This window comes from Lynx rufus, unplaced genomic scaffold (genome assembly GCF_022079265.1).
Source record: "Lynx rufus isolate CCGP_SWC_20201006 ecotype Redwood Valley unplaced genomic scaffold, mLynRuf1.p SCAF_8, whole genome shotgun sequence".
NCBI classification, from domain to species: domain Eukaryota; kingdom Metazoa; phylum Chordata; class Mammalia; order Carnivora; family Felidae; genus Lynx; species Lynx rufus.
Window position 1 is genome coordinate 127,376,872 of NW_025814896.1, and position 23,071 is coordinate 127,399,942.

Genomic DNA, 23,071 nt, shown 5'->3' on the forward strand with positions numbered 1-23,071 from the left:
GATTCTGTCATCATTTTTTACAGATTCACCTCATGGAGCTTTGCAGTTCTAGTCTTAAGTCAGTTTTACATCTAAGATTTGCGTGTCTGCTCCATTTTCCCTGAAGGAAGTCTGTCTGGCACAGGTTTGGGAGAGTCCTCGGGACTCTCCTTCCCCCCATGTCAAACATTACACTCCCCGTTGGTAGCACCTGGGCTCAGTCCTGTCTTGTTTGGGGTTTTAGCTCTCCGTAGCAGTCTTGCCTAGTGAGATTTGGAGAAGCCAGAGAACCCTGCCCTGAGACACTCTGCCTGGGGGTCACCTCTCTGTCAGCTACCAGCTCTTTACAGTGGTGGTGAATGAATTCACCTAATACAACTTCTCCCATGGAAACCTCTGTCAGTGCCCCAAGGTCTCATGACCCTCACTATTCAGGTTCTTTTTGAACATATTTAGTTCACTGTTCCCTCCCTTGGCTTTCTAATACTAGCCCTGGTTGCCTTGGGATCTGACAGCTGCAGCATTGGGATTGAGTTATGGAGGGACAAAAACTCTTACTCCTGCTGTACATTGCTGATGTATTTAGTCAAGGCTACAGAACTTAACTGCAGATGAGCTGGCTATTCAGAGACAGAGCAGATGCATCATATTTTTGTATGGTTCGTGCCTTGTTCGTGCCTATGTTCGTGCTGCTGCCAGGTACCTCTGTGCAGATAGACTTTTCCAGGGTTGAGAAAGAAGCCAGATTCTTTCTGTGGCACTGCTTGTTTGTGTTGTCATTCTAAAAGAACTCTTCACTTAAGGATTTCCTGTATTTACAGACGTTGGGCTCCCTGGCTCTTGACCCAAATTGAGAATTAGCCACATCAGTAGCTGAGGAGACAGCAGTTAGTGCCCAGCAAAGGTGTCCCTGTCTCCTGGTACAGTTACTAGGAGGCTTTTCTCTTAAACCTTAATTTTTTGAAAAACTTGCTTTTCTTTATTCAGTTCACATCGCAACAGAACCAGTGCCTCCGAAGTTCTCACAATACTGAAGGTAGCTATTAAATACACAGAGTAGCTAGGAATGAAAATAATAAAATATATGCTTGCTAATCAAGAGAGATGTTTGATGATTCAGAGAGGAAACATATATAATCACTTTATTTTTAAAATGTTTTCATGAAGTACATTCACTTAATATAGGTAAACATACGAGTTATTGAAAAAAAATACTTTTATTCCGTATTGTGGGCAGCTGCCCTTCCCCTATTACACTTTAGTTAATGGTTTTCAACTTTGACTGTTCATTAGAATCAACTGGAGAGCTTTTAAAAATTCCATTAATTGGGGCACCTAGGTAGCTCAGTAGGTTAAATGTCTGACTTTGGCTCGGGTCATGATCTCATGGTTTACAAGTTCGAGCTCCATGTCGGGCTCTGTGCTGACAGCTCCGAGCCTGGAGCCTGCTTCAGATTCTCTGTCTCCCCGTCTCTACCTCTCCCCTGCTCATGCTCTGTCTCTGTCTCTCAATAATAAATGTTAAATTAAAAAAAAACCTCCCATTAATTACAATTTGTCTGGAATATATCTGTCCTAATTGGGTATTTCTGATTTAAACACACACACACACACACACACACACACACACACACACACACACACAGGGGCGCCTGGGCGGCTCAGTTGGTTAAGCATCCAACTCTTGATTTCGACTCAGGTCATGATCTCATGGTCATGAGATCCAGCCCCGCATGGGTGCTGGATGTAGAGTCTGCTTAAGATTCTCTCTCTCTCTGCCCCTCTCCCGCTCATGTGTGCTTGTGCACGCACACCTTCTCTCTCTCTTTAAAAAAAAAAACAACAAAATACACACACCCCAGCCCACTTAGGGTAGCTTTAGAAACAAGATTTAGGGGTGCCTGGGTGGCTTAGTCAGTTAAGCGTTCGACTCTTGATTTCAACTCTGGTCAAGATTTCACGGTTTGAGTTCAAGTCCTGCATAAGGCTCTGCACTGACAGCACAGAGCCTGTTTAGGATTTGTCTTCCTCTCTCTCTGCCCCTATTCTCTGCTCGCTAGCTCTCTCTGAAAATAAATAAATAAACATTTTTAAAAAAAAAGGGAGATTTATTGTAAAAATTCAGGGATTTGTATATTAGAAGCTGCAGGAGCGAAGAAGTATAGTTGGGTCTCATGAGTAACTGGTACTCAGAGACCTCAGAACCAAGGATCTTTTGTCTCTGGGCCTTTCTTTTCTGTGTCCATGGCTTTTTCTCTGTATTTTTGTCTCTAGGCCTCTATCTGCCTCTCCCTTCCTTTGGGTCCATGCGGCAACCCTTCTGTTCCACCTCCCTCACCCCCTTGTATAATGTGCTGTACCGTATTGTGCTCCCTTCCCTCTGTCTCCTTATGACAGGTGTGTGGGTTTGTGAGGAGTGTGTGTTCTCTACCTTACAACTTAGCCAAGTCTTCATTACTCTGTGTCTTTGTTTGTGCAGTCATCCAGTCATCCACGTCTAACTGTCTTAGTCTTTGGGGCTGTGTACGTTCTCTGTGTCTGATTTACTGCCAATATCTGTGGGTACGTCTCTTTCACTTGGTCTAGGTGGTTTTCTAAGAGGTTATCTGTTGTGTGCTCTTGCTTCTCTCTGTAGCCTCTGCACATGTTCTGCTTGCTCATCCGAGTATAAAGCCCCAAATTGGTTTCTCTAGTCCTCAGAGGCTTCAGGGAATCACCAGCTGTTAACGTGGTTGTGCCTTCATTTGAGTTTGTTTTTATTTTTTATTTATTTATTTATTTTCAACGTTTATTTATTTTTGGGACAGAGAGAGACAGAGCATGAACGGGGGAGGGGCAGAGAGAGAGGGAGACACAGAATCGGAAACAGGCTCCAGGCTCTGAGCCATCAGCCCAGAGCCTGACTCGGGGCTCGAACTCAAGGACCGCGAGATCGGGACCTGGCTGAAGTCGGACGCTTAACCGACTGCGCCACCCAGGCGCCCCTTGAGTTTGTTTTTAAAACTTCATTGTGAAATAATTTAGATTTATGGAAGTGTTGTAAAGATAGTACACTTTCCTTTATACCCTTCATCTAATTTCTCTTAATGTTGACATCTCAAGTAACTAAGGTTACTCTTTCCGAGTTCGAATCAGATTTCTATATTTAGCTCCATCCCTGGAGGGCAGGGTGAGGACTGATCAGGCTACTAAGCCCTGTCTTTCTGCTCAGGCTCTGGTGAAGAAGAGGGTGACTGGAGCAGGAGATAACAAAACCCTTCAGTATGTCTACTGTAATATCAGTTTACAGTGAAGTTTATCTTGAGTATTTTTTTCTGCATTTCCTGCAGATGGGAACAGTTTGGGAATCTGATTATAAATTCATGAAAACAAGTTCTATTAAAGATTTCATTTAATTACTAGTTAAAGCAGTTTTGCATTAAAGGGCTTTAGCATTTTGGGAGATGTTCACCTGAATCAGAAAAAAATATTGATTGCTTTTACGTTTAAGGAAATTATGAGTGTGTATATAGTAATATACTTCCTTAACACTTTTTGTTTTTCTACCAAGTCTTATTTTTTAAAAAAAAAAGTAGAAAAATAAAGATTGATTTTTTTTTCCTGTATAAAAATGTGCATGGCTATAAATGCTCTAAACTTGTTTAAAACTTTAAAAATAATTCCTTTATAATATCAATAGAATTTCAAGAAATTCTGAGCTTCCATTTACATTTCTTGGTATCAAATACTTTCATTTTTTTTATTGCCATACATTTGAAAGATGAAAGTTGCTTCATTTGATTCTAATGTTCTTGGAAGATGTTATTATTTCCCCATAATTGTTACTTCATCATTCTTAAGGGATTGCTGTCAGCATGATGCTTTATTTTATAGTCAGACAGTGTAGTATTCCATGTTGCCTATAAAAGGTGTATAACTTATCTGCATGATTTGAAACAACCAAAATTTTAATGGGTTTTACGTGACCATGGTATTTCTATTATGGATAGAATAGTCAGTATTTCCATAACTCTTATTCTCTCTTTTTTTTTAATTAGGCATGATGTATTCAGCATTATTCTGTAGTAGCCTATCAGCCATCAACTACTGGTATAAAGCTACTTTTCAAATGAATTAGGCAAATTATTTTGGAGGTTTTGAAAATTCTAGTGACCTAGTATTGAAATTGCACTGTACCTTCATGTGACTTACCTTAACCTTCTTGCTTTAGCTCAGCAGATATCTCAATAACATTAAGGAACAGAGGAGATGATGCCTATAGAGCAAACGTGTACGGTAACTCTATAGTTGTGCAACAACACATTAGCATGGATGGAAGTCGATCTTATAAACTAAAAAGTGAAACAGGTTTGTTATGAATGTCTTTTCATTTCATATAAAATATTAGTAAATGTTCAGTTAAACAGTGAAGTGATTGCTCAGGTATTCATCAAAAGGGCATTTCTTCCTAATTTCTTGAAACCTTTTTCATGTCAGATCATGGGTTGGTTGCATGTATGTGTACATGCACATGTTTATGTACGTACATATATACACAGAGTTGTTTCATCCCAGGGCATTGGACAGCAGAACCATGATTATCAGAGTTTGGGTCCACTTGAAACAGGCTGTGCCATTTCGTCCTCACCCGCAGACCTCCTTTCACCCCTGTAGTTGCTAGCACATGTGGAAAGATGTGGTTCGCAAAAGGTGGGGAAAAGGTTCGCAAAAGGAAGAGGAGGCAAAGAGGTAGGTGAAAAGGAAGAGCAAGCGTTTAGCTAATGGGAAGAAGAGAAGCACCGTCATGGTGTCCACGCTTCTTCCTCTGTGTGCTTGGGTCATGATTACCGTAGTGGCCAGCTCTCTCAGATGTGTGCGTATTCTTGATGACATCACAAAAATAGTAATGCTTATATTGGTAATTAATTGCTTCATTTTTCTCTGTATTTTTGCCCTAAAAACAGTCTGGTCATTTGTATGTGTTTCTCTTAACCAGGCACCGTGGTTTCTACTAGAAAAGAAGAGCTGATTGCAATTCTTGATCATTTTAACATACAGGTAATTGCTAAATCTGCATTCCTGATTGATGCATCTGGTCACTTTTTCATAAGCTATCATTTGCAATGTCGAAAGAATTCAGATGGGCTCATATGAGTAAATTGACCACAGGAGGAACATGTACAACTATTGTTAGCGACATTGCTTAAAATTTGCGAATTCAGCAGGAGTTTTCAATGCCTAATATCACACTCGTATTTTGACAGAGCAGTCAAGAACATGCAGTCTGCACCAGTATGGGATAGAACTGATGTTCATAAAAGCTATACAGTTTCTTTGCTTTCTGTTGCCCTAGGCTCCCTAAGCTCAGTTGCTAAGTCATTATAGAAAGGAAATTTATTCCAAAAAAATAAAGCATTTCTTTATGTATTTTGGAGGTCTTGATCATAACTGCAGGAGTTGTGTCAAGTCCTTTCTGCTAAGATAACTTTGAGTAATTAGAAATAGAGCATGTAGTCTTATGATGTGAGCACTGGAATTGTCCTGGGCGGTCATCTGATTCACCTATATTTTGTAGGTGAGGAAGGAGCTAGAAAAAGTAAATGTACACCTACAGTCGTCTAGGCATGCTTGCTGGTAGAGCCTGGATTGGGATCCAGGCATCCCTGTCACATTCTGATGTACTACCCTGCCTTATTCCGGGACGAAGAACACCAAGACTAGTCACCAAGGGAAAAGAACAATTACAAGTCTAGGTATCTTTGCCAGTTTGGTTCAGAACAAAGCTATCCAGAAAAACTTTCTGTGATGGTAGAAATATTCTGTATTACGCTATTCAGTGGGGTAGCCACTGGCATCTTGCTCTTGAGCACCTGAAATGTGCGACTGAGAAATTGAGTGTTTGATTTTATTTAATTTACTTAAGTGTAAAAAGCTCCATGTGGGTAGTGGCTTCCATGTCAGGCAACAGAAATTTAGAAAAATACTTATTAAAATCTGAAGAAAAGCAGACACATCAAATAAATTTGAGGCTAGAATGCAGGACAATTTTAAAGCAAAATCAGGAAAACCAAACGTATATGGAATCATAGATGTTTGGGAGGATCTTGGAGGGCATCCAATAGATTTCTCACACTCTGTACTTACCCTGTGTGGAATCCTTCACTCTTCAGCAACTACTTCTAAGTGGATTGTGATGGAGGAATCACTTCTGCCTGAGGCTTCTGATTCCTTCTGTGGACAGCTCTATTTATCAGAAAGAAAAATTATGGGAAAGTTGAATTAAGCCTGTTCTCTAAGTTCCCGCTTCCTTGGGGAATGTAAAAACATGTTTATTTCTTTTGAAATATGTAAAGATTGTTACAACTCTTCTAGTCCTCTTCTAGTATGATGCAGTTGCTAAAGGTTCATTTATCAAAATATAGAAGGTCTAGAGCTGCACTTACCTGTATAATAACCATAGCTACGTGCGGGTATTAAGCACTTGAAATGTAGGTAGTCCAAATTGTGATGTACTATAGTGTGAGATACATATGAGATTTTGAAGAGTTACTGCAAAGGAATAATTCAATTTTTATGTAGGTTATATGTTAATTGATATTTTAGACTAGAAATATATTAAAATTGATTTTCCCTGTTTATTAATATCGCCACTAACAAATTTAAAATTATCTGTGTGATTTGTATTATGTATCTATTAGACATTGGTGGCCTAGAATAACCAAGTGGGAGGAGAATATTTAATGTCTTTAAGTACCTGATTATTTTGTCCCCTGTGCCTATTCTTCTTATCCTTTCTCTGAAGTTTACCCATTTGTGCTTGTCTTTTGCTTGTTCTAGAGTCTCAACAGGTAAAGCTACAAGGTTCTTACATAATCCCTAGAGTAGGGTAGGAACTAGGAATCCCATTTCAAAAAAAATCAAAAGTTGTAGACAAAAGAATATAAGTTTTGGTGAAGTTAACTGATTCAAAGTTGGTTAAAATGTCTTGTCATTAAAGACTAGAACATTAGGTCTTGTTTTTAAGAAGTCAAATGGAATGTGAAATGAAGATATAGGGCAAGCTTTGTAAAAAATATGTGGCAGTCTGTGTGGCCTACCTATATAATAGTAGTGATAAAAATAATAAAAAGTGGCATCTAGAAGTTTGTTTTTTGTTTTTTTAATTTGAGAGAGAGAGAAAGTGGAGAAAGGGCAGAAGGAGAGAGAGAATCTTAAGCAGGCTTCATGCCCTGTGTGGAGCCCAATGCAGGGCTCAATCTCACCACCCTGAGATCATGACTTTGGCTGAAATCAAGAGTCAGACGCTTAACCAACTGAGCCACCCAGGCACCCCTGTAGAGGTTTCTTTATAACTGCATAAATGGTTTTGTTATCTTAGAAGACCCCAAATTTTACAGATGGTAAAATGAAGGAGTTTAAAATTTTTTTCATTTATACTGGTCCTACATATTCCATAACTTTCAAACCGTATTATTTTCTAGTATGTAAATTATTTTCTTATTAATGCCAAAGACATAAATGAGTAATGACCTTGAATTTTTCTGAAGCAAGTTATATGTTTTTTAAACTTTTTCACCTGTACTTTGATGAGTTACTGTACTTTACTGTTACTTTAACTGTACTTTAACTTGCTAGTTACAGATAGTTTAATTCAAGCAATAGCTTATTTTATTTTATTTTTTATTTATTTTTTTTTTCAACGTTTATTTATTTTTGGGACAGAGAGAGACAGAGCATGAACGGGGGAGGGGCAGAGAGAGAGGGAGACACAGAATCGGAAACAGGCTCCAGGCTCTGAGCCATCAGCCCAGAGCCCGACGCGGGGCTCGAACTCACGGACCGCGAGATCGTGACCTGGCTGAAGTCGGACGCTTAACCGACTGCGCCACCCAGGCGCCCCAAGCAATAGCTTATTTTAAATGACTCCTCCTCCAAAAGGTAGAAATAACTCCAGCATTTCGATTTATTTTATAATATCTTCATGAAGAAATAACAAATCTGAAAGAAAAATAATCACTACTTGTCATTATAATTCCTATTAGAAATAACCAAGTTGGGAGCTGCCTGGGTGGCTCAGTCGGTTAAGCAGCCAGCTCTTCATTTTGGCTCAGGTCATGATCTCACCGTTTGTGAGATTGAGCCCTGCGTCAGGTTCTGTATTATACTTGAGATTCTCTTGCTACTTGGGATTCTCTCTCTCCTCTCTCCCTGCCTCTCCCACTGTGTTCTTGCTCTCTCTCTCTCTCTCAAAATAAACATTAAGAAATAACAAAGTTGGACCTCTTGTATTTAGTTGGAGAAACTAACTTGCCCAGGGCAACATAGGGGGTGAGAGACAAGAACCCAAGTCAGCTGAGAGCTTTATTCACTGTTGTCTGATTGTTAACCAGTAGCATAGGAGTGATATTCTATAAAACAGGTGAAAGAAGTAACAACTTTCTAATAAAAATACTTCTTCAGAGATTTCTTGTGCCCTCATATAGTGGCAGAAAAATTTTGACTATGCTATTTATTTTAGTATCATGAAATATTGAAATATTTTCCCTACATTAATAACTAACATTTTTTCTTTGTGTATTTACCCTAATACCCTAACCTTAGCCTTCTTGATGACGCCATGGGTGAATTGTATTCTGTATTTCAGTCGGTTTATCTTAAGCCGTTAAAATGAAATAATCAGAAATAATCTTTCTTATTTATTTCAGGTGGATAATCCAGTTTCTGTTTTAACACAAGAGATGAGCAAGCAGTTCTTGCAGTCTAAAAATGAGGGAGACAAATACAAAGTAAGGAACACCAAAGTAAATATGAATTTATCAAAAAAGAATATATTTCTAGATTAAGCATATATACTGAATATAACTTTTGCTCATGTTATAAATACTGAGTTTTTAAAAAATGTTTATTCTGAGAGAGAAAGAGAATGATCAGGGGTGGGAGAGAGAGAGAGAGAGAGAGAGAGAGAGAATCCCAAGCAGGCCTAGCACTGTCAGTGCAGAGCCTGGTGCAGAGCTCGAACCCAAGAGCCATGAGATCATGGCCTGAGAGGAAATCCAGAGTCAGAAGCTTAACCGACTGAGCCACCTAAGGGTCCCTTGAGTTTTGTTTTTTTTTTTTTTTAAAGCCATTGATTTATAGTAATAGTGTAGGGCTAATTTAGGAAAGTTCTAAGTAGGTATGATAGAAATGTAATTTTCATGGTAAATTCTTGCTTTCACTGTTTGGCTCTGAATTCTGAGAGAGAACGGATTATTCTAAAATTAATCTTTAAGAAAATTAAAAGGAATGATTGGTCATGCATAACAACCTTTAAACCTTAAATTATAAAGCTAGCAAAGTATTTGACTTCTACTAAAACTTATGCTGTAACTTTTGAATGGATTTCACTATTTCCTTTTCTAAAAATTTAAGATGTGTAAAGATCAAGGATATGGATGTTTTCTCTTTTTTTCATACTTGCTTAAAGAATGAAAGAATAGTGAACGTGAGTTTTTAAGATGGTATTATTATCACACCAAAAGTGTTTTCTTACATAGGCTTTTAAGAGTTCTTTCAAGTAAATGTGTAGATGTGAACAGAGTAAGTGAAATAAATTTGGGGTCTGAAAACATGTTCTTTTGTGTATATGTTTACTTGCTCAAGATTGTTTTTAGTGTCTTTTTACATAATTAGTCCACAATTTTTTTCTTACAGTTCATGGAAGTTTACAGACTCCTAATTGTGTTTTCCTTATTGATACAGTTCTTTATGAAAGCAACCCAACTTGAGCAGATGAAGGAAGATTATTCGTACATTATGGAAACAAAAGAAAGAACAAAGGAGCAGATAAATCAAGGAGAAGAGGTTTGTAAACACTTGATGCAAATATTTTTGAGGTCAAATTATATAAGATAAATGGTGCTGTAAAATTATATGCTTATATATAAATACGTAGCTATAGAAAACTAATAGCACTTTCATGGTACTCTATGAAATATACGAAGGGTGGTTTTTATATTCAGGGTATTTTATTAGCCTTTACTTTGTTATGTAATAATGGGCATGTACACATTTTCTTCTGTTAAGTTATAAACTAGAGGACAGGGCAATATTTTACATACTTATGCCTGGATATATGACTTACTGGTTCTACAATAAGGTATCACTAATTCTCACTATAAGTCGTTTGAAAACTGTAGTATTTCTTATGATGGCAAAAGAAGCACAAGCCTCAAGCTGATATTAAACGTATTAAATGCACATGTAATTATATATGGTAGATAAGTATTTCATCACACTGGTAAATTGTTAACATTCATTAAGCACTGATAGCTTGGTGGCAACTGTCACATCTGAACTTGCCAGATTAGCAGCTGTGCATATCTGTGTGAATTTGAAATTACTCAAGCCAGCGTGACTTACTTAAATTTGTTTTTACATCTGCTGTATTTTGTTTTTATACTTTCTTCTTCAGATTCCTGAAGATCCAACCTTCTGTCTGATAATCAGAGACCTCAAAGTCATAAGGCTTACGTTTGAGCCTTTCGTCCAGTACATTAAGTCCACCAATTTTTGTGTGATTCTGTATCTTATTCTTTTGTTAGTCAGTTTCATACAACCAGTTCAGCTTTCAGCTGTTTCTTAGCTTGTGCTTTTGACACAGAATTGTACTAATGATTGATCCAGGTCACCTTTAGTTAGATGTCACACTGGCCCTTTTACTCCAAGTTTTCAGGATTGCATATGTAAAATTAGGTCTGTGGATGTATGAAAACTTAAAAGGCAAGGATGGGTATATTTATTTTTATTCCCCACATTGTCCCTTTAAACCCCAGGTATGTGGTAGTGTACAAGGAGGCACTGTAAACCACAGAATTAATATAGCACACTTTCTTGGAGTATCAGTGTTATTGGGAAAAGGAAATATTTGCATATTCAGAAAAAAGTAAAAGTATATGTTACATTTATTATTTTTTAAAATAATAAGTCAGGACTTTGAAGAAATTTGTTTGCTTTAGACAGTGAGGGGGGTGGTTAAACACCCACTCTCTCCATGGTATACTTTGTTATCAACTAGTAAAGATGTTTTAATTATGAAGTTAAAGAAGCACTTCCCTATATCATGTAGCAGAGTTCCGTATGTATAATGTGCACTTAATACGAACTTTTTTCTAATTAATTAATTAAATATTAATTAAATATCCTGTATTCTTAAACTCTGGATTTAAATAGCTAAATCTATAGGAAGAACTTTATATTCTCAAAATAAACTCCGAATTTGAATAACTAAATCTATAGGAAACAGTATGTGAAGGTTAGAAACTAGAAAGCGTTCGGCCAACAAATAATAAGTTCCACTGTGTGCCTCCTGGCATTGTGCTTTGTCCGTGGCCATAAACAGCCAATATATACCAGGGCTTGAGGGCTCGTGGGGTCACAGACCTAACTACTCAGCAGGAACCAGATGGTAAATAACTGAGTATGGTGGTCACTACTAAAGGACTTATTTGTGACTGGGTTTGTGCAAAAGCACTTAATAGGGTATTAGTGCTGGGGTGTAGGGACTCGGGAAGGGTGGATTTGTTAAGGCTTATGTCTAAGATGAGAAATGAAGGATGAACAGTGCCAGGAGAGGGATGGTGAGAGGAGGGAAGCAGTCTCCAAGAAATAAAAATGATAGTGGAAGGGAGTCAGTGAAGAGGATAAAGTGGAAACAAAGATGAAAAGATGGGATGAGAAATGAAGTAATTTAGACCTCCCAAGAAGGCAGAAGCAAGTGGTCGCATCCAAAAGGTATAGATAGGGGGTATAGCTCAGGGGTAGAGCATTTGACTGCAAAAGGTATAGATAGATGGGGACTGGACTTCAGTGTAATGAAGGCCCCTCCTCTTCAGTGTAAGGAAGCTGTGACTGCGTTAGGTTTGTAGATAAGGCTATTGGAAGTTGGAGTTTCCATCTGATGGCCACTAAATTCCCTGAGGTAGGAGGCAGGGAGAATCAGTGAGGATTAGCGCGGGGGCATGTGTGTGAGGTGTGAAGAGCGTGATAATGGATTGAAATAATCCTGGAAATTGGGAAAGTGACTTGTAGGGACACCCTTGTAGATCTACAGTGTGAGGCCCTGGTTGAAGATGGTCAGCACCAGTGAACGGGAGAGGCCATCTATCTACCCTAGTGTACAGAATATGAAGTCTAGGAGCTACTTCAGAAGCCGTTCTAATGTCACTCTGTCTGATATTTAATGATTTTATTTACTGTTAAGCGAGAACTTAGGTTTTAAAAATTGTAGCTTACTTAGCTTTTAGGAATAAATGTCTTCTACATCTTCCATTATCTTTGGAAAGGGTGCTGGGTATACTTTGCCCAGAAGAACAGACCATTCTGTCTCTCAGATATGGTGTCAAGAGAAGTGGGAAACTGAGTTTTGTGATTTGTCTGCACTTGTGAGGTCTTAAACCCTTTGTTCCTTTGATCATCATTAGAATAGTATTTGGCCATTTTTGTAGTGCAGAAATTAAGAAAATAGTTGTACCTAGTCAAAGCATATCAAAGAACCAAAAGTATTTTTATTTTCATCTTAAAAGAAGACATTTCTTTGCATATCTTTTTTAATACCATTAAGGCAGTACACTTAAAAGAAATACATTTGTAAAATGTCGTGTCTTTCTAATGTCAGTAAGAAATATTTCCTTTTTTTCTTTTTTTAAGCGACTTATTGAACTAAAACGCCAGTGTTTGGAAAAAGAAGAACGTTTTCAAAGTATTGCTGGCTTAAGTACAATGAAGACTAATTTAGAATATTTGAAACATGAAATGGCTTGGGCAGTGGTAATTTTTACTTAATTACTTATTCACTTATACTTTTAATATGCAGAATATATTTGGTTACAGTTAGTCTTCTACATGATTTACTGTGTAATTTCTTTGTAGGTCAATGAAATTGAAAAGCAATTGAATGCTATCAGAGATAATATCAAAATCGGAGAAGATCGTGCTGCTAGACTTGACAGGAAGATGGAAGAACAGCAGGTAATTGTAGTTTTTCTAATACAGATTTGGTAGTTTAATCATACGAGATTACTCATATTAGACTATTTTAAAAGACTTAACAAAAGTAGAAGTGTCAACCTATATATCTGTCTGTGTGTGAATTTATTACCTAATTTATTAGGTGAATCTGACCTAAACTTTTGTTCAAGGACTATTGTGGCAACTCTCTTTTTTAAAAGAGTGTTGTATTTGGACATGATCAGCCAGTTGAGCCCAGTGATGTCGCACTCTGAACTCATGCTTGCAGACAATGGTACTTTGTTACTAACTAGAGATGCTACAGCCTGAAGCTTTTACTCTGGGTTCATTAGCAGTGGCAACATAAGAAGTCTTGAGGTGCTAGGATAATAGTGAATTAGAATAGCATTAAAGTTAAGTATCATGAAGTGTAACAATTCAAAACTGAACACAATACCCAGAGACTGCTACCATAACTTACAGGGAACTGAAGTTTAGGACCCAGAACCATCAGAGGATTCCATGTAGGTAGAACACATGTGGGACAGGTTGTTAGGTCTATAAAGTTAATTTCAAGCCGAGATCTAAGAGCCGAGGTGGAAACTATGCTATTTATGTAAGATTCAAGAAAAACCACAAATCTTCCACTTGGGCCTAGAGGTAGAAGTTGGTTGAATGGTAAATAAAAGCAGTAATTAATTCTCTGTTGGGGGTGTGCATGTAGACCTTTTTACCATATAGCAGATCCACTCTTTATACTTGTCTTTTCGTTCTTTTTTTTTTTAACAGCTTTATTAAGATATAATTTATATACCATACAATTCACACATTAAAAATTTACACTTGATTGGTTTCTTAGTATGTTCCCAAGGGTATGTAGCCAGCAGTGCAGAATTCCTCACATTGTCATGCCAGAAGTAGAAGTCTTAGCCTTTTCTTTTTTATAGAAGCCCCATCTGCTCAGTGTGGCTGGCCTAACCTCATAGTATTTTGTTCTACTTACGAATTTTTGTCCCCCAAGCTTAGTTTGTGGTATAGGACGTAATATCCCCCACCTTGCTTTTTCCTGTCTCTCCTCCAGGTATGCAGATATGTTTTTTCATTTTAAGAATTATGACATTAATCCATCAAAACAGAGATAAATATGTAAAAATAACAAATAAGCTGAATTTCGTACTCCCTCTTCAGGTAGTAAATGGAAGTTCAACCCACCTACTTTTCTTACCTTGGATTTTCATTTCTGTGAGAATATTCTAGAATTGTTTATTTTACCAGATTTTCCTCATCCTCACTTCTTAGCTTATCATAGTGGAGGACTTTAGGTTACTTTTCTCTTTCGATAATCTCCAATCTGAAAATGGAATCCAAGGGTGCCTGGCTGGTTCAGTAGGTAGAGCATGCAACTCTTGATCTCGGGGTTGCAAGTTTGAGCCCCACATTGGGTGTAGAGATTACTTCAAAATAAAATCTTTAAAGAAATAAAAGTAAAAATAATAAAATAAAAATGGAATCTAGTCTGAGTAATAGATGTTCACCTTTTTTCAAATGGGAAAAGGAGGATCTTGAGGCTTCATTATACTTCAGTTCTATAGGCGTTTGTCCCACTTAAGCATTTGGGCACTTTCTAGAGGGTAAGAACAATCTTATTTTATAATTGTATCCTTCCCACCATGTCTTACACAAAACCTCTCGTGTAGTGTATGCATGGTCATAGATTATAGAATAACTATTGAATGGAAGGATTGCAAAGAAATAGTGTCTACTATACTATCTGGCTCTTGCTGGAAAAAGTTTGCTGATCCCTGATCTAATAGTTCTCTTATTTGTCCCTTCTAATCCATTCCTTTTGTCAGTGCCCTGCTTTGGTTTCTCATTCCTTTTTGCTTTGGAATATTAACTCCTTACTGATGTTGTTTCCTGTAATTTTGCCTTCACCCTTCATGTGCTTTCAAAGTGATCTAACATACAGATTTGGTTAATGTCTTCTGTCCCTGTTGTCTGGAGGGTTAAGTTGTAAGCTGATCGTTAGGAATTCACACTCTTTGACCGTTCAGGCTCAGCTCTCACCACTACGTTCTTAGTTTAAATATTTTCATTTCCCAAAGTAGGACTAGTGCCTTTCTACATGATTTTCCATCTGCCTCTAACACCTTTCCCCAACTTTTCTCCAGGGACATTTTGATTAATCTTTCAAGTCTCAGCTCAAATGCTACTTCTGCTTTGAAGGCATTCTTGACTTTTTCTGGCAGACCTCTAGGTTCTTTCTCTGTGCTTCCACAGTTCTAAATAGATACAGCCTACTTAAGCTTTATTGCATCCAAACTGTATGATCAATTTCCATGTCTGTTCTCTGATAAATTGTGCCTCTCTCCCATTTATTGTGTTACCTGAAGACCATTGTTACTGTATCTTTGTATCCCCAGAAGATAGTACTTTTGTTGGATAAAGAAATGTGGAATTAAAATTATATTTTAGAGGGCCACCTGGGTGGCTCAGTTGGTTGAGGATCCAACTCTTACTTTTGACTCTGATTGTGGGATCAAGCCCCGTGTCAAGTTCCATGCTGAGGATTAGATCTCTCTGTCTTCCTCTGACCCTCTCCTCCTCTCACACATGCGCGCTCTCTCTCTCTCTCTCTCTCTCTCTCAAATAAAAAAATTATATTCTAGTATTTTATATAATTATGTTTGCTTACCTGATATCTTGAGATTATTTAGTCAGAGTGAAACCAAGTTTATTATTGGATGTGAACTATATATAATTTAAAATTTTTTTCTGTTTATTGAAGAAAATTAAAATACACTCCAAAATGTTATTTTCTTAAAGGTTAGACTTAATGAGGCAGAAAAAAAATACAAAGATATTCAAGATAAACTAGAAAAGATTAGTCAAGAGACAAATGCACGGGCACCAGAATGTATGGCACTGAAAACAGATGTTACGGCTAAGAAAAGGACCTATAATGAAGCTGAGGTGAGAGAAATTTTCCAGCCTGAAATATTAAATACTATGTATCAAATACAAATACTGTTCACTTACTTTTAAAAGGAGGGGTTTTATAATTAAGTAAGATCTGTGTTGCTTACAGATTTTAAAAAATGTAAGTTTCATGTGGCCATTTATGTACTTTGTTTTAAAAATATATTTCTGCATATATTTAGCCTCTGATTTGAAGATTTGGCAAAAGTGGATTTGAATAGGATATATATATTTATTTTATCAAAGTATGTCTTATTTTTTGTTAGGTTTTATATAACCGTTCTCTAAATGAGTATAGAGCATTAATGAAAGATGATGAACAGCTTTGCAAAAGAATTGAAGAACTAAAGAAAAGGTAAGATGGTTACTTTGCATTGCGCATGATTACCTCATTTTATACAACAGTGCCCTCAGTGAAATGGAGTATCAGATTTTCCATACTATTTCTAAAGGAATTTTATTACATTGCTTTGTGGTTTTCTAAACATTCAAGTTTTCATGTAACATTTTCTATTTTGGATTATTTACTGTTAGTACCGATCAATCTTTGGAGCCTGAACGATTGGAAAGGCAAAAAAAAATATCTTGGTTAAAAGAGAGAGTAAAGGCCTTGCAGGATCAGGAAAGTTCAATCAATCAAGAGATTGAACAGTTTCAGCAAGCCATAGAAAAGGACAAAGAAGAACGGGTGAGAATTAAGTAAGTTTCAGTATCCTGAGGATGATTATTTTTAATCACTTGAAAATCACGTAGTTTGGTTCATGTACTGAATAAGGTGTGTGTGTGTGTGTGTGTGTGTGTGTGTGTGAGAAGTTTTGACGACTTGTGATGATTTTTCTCCAGTAACACAATCATTTTCAAATAAATCTGCCTTCAGTCTTTTGGGTAGCTGGGTCATTCACTGGTAGGCAGGTGTTAGGGGGGAAAGGCTGGATATTCCTGTATAATTGTAGCACATATTTCTTCTGGTTTTTTGCTTTTATTTTGTAGGCGAGAAGAACTAGATGTGAAGCATACACTGAGCTATAATCAGAGGCAACTGAAAGAACTGAAAGATAGTAAAACTGATCGACTGAAAAGATTTGGGCCTCATGTGCCAGCTCTTCTTGAAGCAATAGATGATGCCTATAGGCGTGGGCGTTTTACCTGTAAACCCATAGGCCCTTTAGGTATTTGTCACCATTTGGTCAGGACACAAGGAACATTAGAAATAAGGTTTTATTTTCAGGAAAGGTTCCCTTGAATCTAGTTTTAAAAGTGTTATCAAAGGGCTATGTAATTATATGTGGATTTTAATTGTATATATTTTAAGAAATAATAACAAAAATCACTTTAAACTTTACAATTTTCCTTTTGTATCTTTAAAGCATAAAATAGCCAAAAGCAAGATAACTTAGGAAAAGTAACTATAGAGTTGAATAATCTGATTCAGATTTTTTTCCTGAATGAATGAATAAATGAGTTAACTAATTTAAATATAATTGATTAGTTGGAAAATCCAGTGACATCAAGGTAGAAGAATTCTCACCACCTGAGTTTTGTGTAACTTTTATAAAATGACTTATCTTTTCTTAGTTTCTATTTAGGATTGTTTCTAAGTCCTTTTTCAACTGGAAAACCTGGGTTTATTTCATTATCCCCCTATATACAGAAGATTAAAAATATATACATGTCTTTTGAGTTCTCCTGAGAAATTATCTCTAATTCTGTAATATCATTAGGGGAAAATGATGCTGTAAAGATAAATATATATATATTTTATTACTAAATATATTTACTGTGGAAATGTGGCATTACATACTATATTATGGTGATGTCTCTTCATGTAAATGATACGTACCTCTGTACCAGGATCTGTTTCGATGGATGAGGCATTTCTTCTCTGTTTTTAAATCCCAATGTTAATCAGTTTTACAGAAAATAATAAAGGATCTGTATGTAAACCTTTTGGTTTGATATTCAAAATGCCATTCAGAGGCTGGAATAGTATCCGATTACATAGAAAGGCCTCTGCTGATTTACATTGGAATGAGTGGGACAGTTCTTTTCATAGGATTTGATGAGTTGTCTTTCCAGTGTATCCAACGGATAAGTGGGGATTTCCCATTTAGTTAACAGAAGATCTGTAATGTCATCTATACTTTATATGAAAATATTTTGAAGTCAATTATAAACTGTTATAAAAAGATAGTTACATTAATATTTCAAAGTAAGGATTTATGGACCTTTTAATAATTTTCTCACTTTTAGGAGCTTGCATTCATCTTCGGGACCCTGAGCTTGCTTTGGCTATTGAATCTTGCTTAAAGGGACTTCTGCAAGCCTATTGTTGCCATAACCATGCTGATGAAAGAGTCCTTCAGGCACTGATGGAAAAGTTTTATTCACGAGGGACCTCACGGCCACAGATAATAGTTTCTGAGTTTCGGAATGAGATGTACGATGTAAGACACAGGTAAGGTATCACTAGTTAAGTGCCATTTCTGGAATTGCTTAATCATGTCCAAGATCAGAAAGAATTAAAAAAATTTTATGTTAACCAAATATGTAGTACTGACTTAATGAAATTTCATCAAGCCGCTTCTTTAATTTCAGCCTAGGCACTGGAGATGCATAGGTAAATAAGACCTGCTCCCTGGCCTTGAGCTCCTTACATGAGGTGTGTTGTGGGAGCCAGAACAGGGAGAGAGATGCAGTGTGGCATAGAACCAATGCTGAGGGAAGTGATACAGACCTAGGCAAATTAAGGGGTGTGTGGGGGGTGTACTAACAAAGAGCTTTGACACTCATTACTCACGGTTCAACTCTCAAGGTGCTTTGCAGATCCCTTAAAGAACCGTGGTTGTTTTCTTTGATGACCATAATAAACCTCAAGGGCCCAGTACCCAAACTGGCCTCTTTGCTAACTGCTGACTAGCTACTCACTTTACTTTTAAATATAATACATATTTTCTAATTTAATCTTCAGCTTTGATAAAATTAGATCACAAAATGCAGATGTAGTTCAGATGAGAAAGTAATTACACGTTAGATGTTAGTAGCTAGATTAGGGAAGAAATTCGAGGAAAGAGGACAAATGATTAGTCTCCTGAACTGATGAGTTTGTCTAGTGACAGACAAGGGTTAATTTTTTGTGGGCAAATAGAATTCTATGTGCAAAATATATGGTGGCACGGCATCATAAATTATTCTGCAAAAAAATAGCGTGTGCATTATGGATAGTAAGGGACAGATTAAAAGTGTTATTTAGGACAAAATCAATAAACCCTGTCACTTGAATGTAAGAAAACAAAAGAATTGAGGATGCCTTCCAGGTGTCTGGCTGGAGTGAGTGCCTAGCAGGTGTGTGGTTCAGGAGAAGTACAAGGAAAAAGTGGATTTGTCAATAGAGGATAAGTCCTGTTTTGGAACTGTCCATTTTGAGCTTTTAGGCTAGGTATAAGGATTTGGGAGTTGGAGGTGAAGTGTTTTCTCAATCTGCAGAAAAATTTGACCCTACATTAGTTTCTAGCTTTGATTACTGATTTCTAAGACCTGATAAAAGTGAAATTTCTGGTGTGGTACCAGACAGCATTGCTTATGGTAAAAAATGACCCCTGACAGGTTGTTGCATCTGAAGCGGGAGAACTCTGAACACCTGGTCTTCCAGCATGGTGACTCGTAATTGGGTGTTTCCCTACGGGGACCTTGGAAACTGCCCCTGGGGGATGGCTATGAGAGATTGACTTCTGTGAGGAATATCCTCTTTCACTGGCACTGTCATTTGGGGCCCAGGACCTTGGGTCCTGAACTGTCGGGATGGCTCCGTGAGCTGCTGTGAGGACTGCCATGAGTAGGAAAGCCTGGTGCTGCCCTACCGGCATGCTGTGTCCCCAGAGATTCCCCGGGGATTGTGGCTCCAGGCTCCTAGCAGCATAGCACATCCTGGGAGGTGGTGCAGAGTGAGAGCTACATTTGTGCAGCCTGAGGTCACTTCTCAGAAGTAGGTGAATCCATGTGCTGAGAATGAGGGCCTCACCCAGTTGGGTAGGTTTGGGAGAGTGAGGAGGAAGCTGAACCAAAGTCTACTCAGGATTCAGACACCTGTGGTAGCTGCAGGATTTTTTATTTTTTAATAGGTTTGAGTAGAGAGAATGTGTACTGTTGGATTAATACTGCATTAGAATTTTTTAGAGTGGGTAGGTGTTGCAGGAGAAGAGAGAAGCAGTTGAGAGTGCTGCTGGGAAAGTAGTTCATGACTGGCCATGCGGCTTTGGCTGGAGAAGGAAGCAAGTGAGGCCTGGGAGAAAACCTGTAGGTGGGCCGCAGGAAGTTAGCAGATTTGACAGGCATGGTCAGCCAGGAAGGCTGTAGCTCATGGTAACAGTGGGAAGTTAGAGTAATGGAGTGGCTCCAGAGTATGACAGAGTCCGTGTTTGCCTTTCAGAGTAGTTGGGTATTATGTTGAAGTTCAAGTTGGTGGGGTACTAGAGGAAGTTGGATGTTACTTTTAGGTGTTGACAGAGTATTGACAAGTTGAGTACATGTAATATTCTCTCAACTTTAGCTGCCTTACAGACGTTTTGGAGGGATGATTTTCTTGTGAAGAACTTTATCAGTATATATTGTGGTTCAAATGCTAAATTTTAAAATTGCCCATGTTATTTTAATGCAGAAAAGAACAGTGAAACACTATTGGAATATTAGAATGAATAAGGAATATTAGGCTCATATTGAGGAACCTCAACAGAGATTCCCCGGGAAAGTGCATAACTTCCCAGGAGATACTCGGAGTAGTTTCCTTTCCTTTGCAGATGGCCTTGTTCCCTCTTTTCAGAGGAAATAGAGGATATGGAACTGCTTAGCATGCTAACCACCCACAACCTTGTCTGCGTCTGTACGTCTTCTCCCACTCAACAGAGGAGATGCTCTTTCTCTCTAAAGCTGTTTATTAATCTCCGTAGGCTCTGAATTACATGCTTTCTTCCCTGATTTGTGAACCATTTCTTTTCATTACTTCAACTCTCTCCTGAACTTTAAATGTTCCTACTCCACTGACTTCTCTCCCCTTTAAACATCTTAGGTCAGTGGTTTTCCTCCTCCATCTTAAGAGCAAACTCGCTGGGGCACCAGAGTGACTCAGTCGGTTGAGTACCTGACTCTTGATCTTGGTTCAGGTCATGAACTTACAGTTCACAGAGTCAAGCCCCATGTAGGGCTCTGCACTGACAGTACTGGCTCTCTCCACCCCTCCCCCCTGCTCGCACACTCTTTCAAAATAAATAAACTTAAAGAAAAAAAATTCCTTTAAAGGGAGAGAGTAGTATTATCAATCGCATATAATTACTCTGAGGATTTAAGTGAGCTAATATTTATAATATTCTTAGAATGCCTAGCACATGATATAAACGTTTGCTGTTTAAATAAAATAAACCTATTACAAATGTTCTCAAATGTTATCAGATATTTTCCATTGTTATCTATAGTCACACATTAAAAAGGCATATACATAAGGGGCGCCTGGGTAGCTCAGTCCTTTCAGAGTCCAATTCTTGATTACATCTCAAGTCATGATCCCAGCGTCCTGGGATGGAGCCCTGCATCATCGGGCTGTGTGCTGGGCATGGAGCCTGCTTAGGATTCTCTCTCTGCCTCTCCCTCTGCCCTTCCCCCACGCGTACACTCATGCGCTCACTCTCTTTCATCTCTCAAAAATATATATATGTATAATAGTAAAGTTTGATAAGTTGATATTTCTATATTTTTGTGTTCTAGAGCTGCTTATCATCCAGACTTTCCAACAGTCCTGACTGCTTTAGAAATAGATAATGCAGTTGTTGCGAACAGCCTGATTGACATGAGAAGCATAGAGACGGTGCTTCTGATCAAAGTAAGATAAGATGTTTGCTGTATTTTGTATTATTTTTCAGTTTCCAGAATTGAAATTGGTTATATAAATTCCTGTTCCCCTTCTGTATTCTGGAGTTATTAATATGTTTTACCATTGTGCTTTTACCTCATAGAACACTATAGAATAACATAGAACTGGGTGGTTTGTGCGTTTTCTGCCTGAGAGAACTTTTTTAACTTTTGGCTTTTCCTCAGTAAATCATTTCACAAATACATATTATTTTGGTGAATGATGCTATAATTTTGTTTTTGTTTCTTTCTTTCTTGATTGGTTGCCAGATCCGTTTTTTATTTACCTTTACAGATAAGTATGTTATTATTCTATTTTTTAAACAAATAGTCTACTTGATATTTCATGAGTTCTTTTTCTTAAAATTTTGAAAGTATTGTAAAATAAGTCAATATTTTTCATTTATGTATGTATTTTTATGTACTTGTTGGATTAAATCACCAAACTGTGTTTCATCTATTGACATAAATTTGCTGAGAAGGAACAAGGAAATTCAAAACAGAGATCTAACCAAAATAAGCATAGTAGAGTTTGTTTTTCTCATTATTGGAAATTGAGAAGTAATGGTGTCAGTAATTTAAATGTATATATAGTATATATGTTGCAAAGTAATATTGTAATTATTTGTGGGCTTGGCTCCCTTATATTTTAGAAGGATACTTGAGGGGCGCCTGGGTGGCTCAGTCAGGTAAGCATCCCTCTCTTGGTTTCCACTCAAGTCATGATCTCGTGGTTTTGTGATTTTAAGCCCCACATGGGGCTCGGGCTGGCAGTGAGGAGCCTGCTTAGGATTCTCTCTCTCTCCCTCTTTCTCTGCCCCTCCCCCACTCATGCTGTTTCTGTCTCTCTTAAAATAAATAAATAAACTTAAAAAAAAAAAAGAAAAGGATACTTGAAAGAAAATAATGAAGTCCTCTTGTCTGTCACTAGAGGTTGGCTAGGCCTCCATTAAGTCTAATCCCTTTTTTACTTTTCTCTAGGGCTTAAATATTTCTAGGCTTCCCCACGTAATTCAGTATACCAATCTTTTACTGTAATTTGCTGTTCACTCACATCTTTCCAGGCTGTAAAAGTCATTTAGAAAAGAAAAAGATTTGTATGAACTGATCTAAAATGAATATTCCCACATGAAAATGTACATAAAATAATTTTTAATTCTAAACGGATTAGAACTTAGTTTGTCATAAAGCATTGTTTACAATGCACTATGGTGTTCTTTTTTTTTTTTTTAATTTTTTTGTAACGTTT

The 23,071-nt window shown here is 37.5% G+C and overlaps 1 protein-coding gene across 2 annotated transcripts in view; it reads left to right on the plus strand.

The window, feature by feature from the left end:
* Nucleotides 1-23,071, plus strand: part of SMC6 (structural maintenance of chromosomes 6) — a 78,362-nt gene that overhangs the window by 14,895 nt on the left and 40,396 nt on the right. Inside the window, exons 5-16 of one of the 2 annotated variants that reach the window (XM_047068359.1) lie at nucleotides 4,190-4,326; nucleotides 4,955-5,016; nucleotides 8,664-8,759; nucleotides 9,700-9,801; nucleotides 12,646-12,765; nucleotides 12,868-12,966; nucleotides 15,772-15,918; nucleotides 16,191-16,279; nucleotides 16,459-16,623; nucleotides 16,915-17,093; nucleotides 18,175-18,379; nucleotides 21,679-21,793. In XM_047068359.1, coding sequence (XP_046924315.1) covers nucleotides 4,190-4,326; nucleotides 4,955-5,016; nucleotides 8,664-8,759; nucleotides 9,700-9,801; nucleotides 12,646-12,765; nucleotides 12,868-12,966; nucleotides 15,772-15,918; nucleotides 16,191-16,279; nucleotides 16,459-16,623; nucleotides 16,915-17,093; nucleotides 18,175-18,379; nucleotides 21,679-21,793 — 1,516 coding nt within the window. The remainder of the gene's footprint in view (nucleotides 1-4,189; nucleotides 4,327-4,954; nucleotides 5,017-8,663; nucleotides 8,760-9,699; nucleotides 9,802-12,645; nucleotides 12,766-12,867; nucleotides 12,967-15,771; nucleotides 15,919-16,190; nucleotides 16,280-16,458; nucleotides 16,624-16,914; nucleotides 17,094-18,174; nucleotides 18,380-21,678; nucleotides 21,794-23,071) is intronic. The other variant, XM_047068360.1, reaches the window with a different exon arrangement.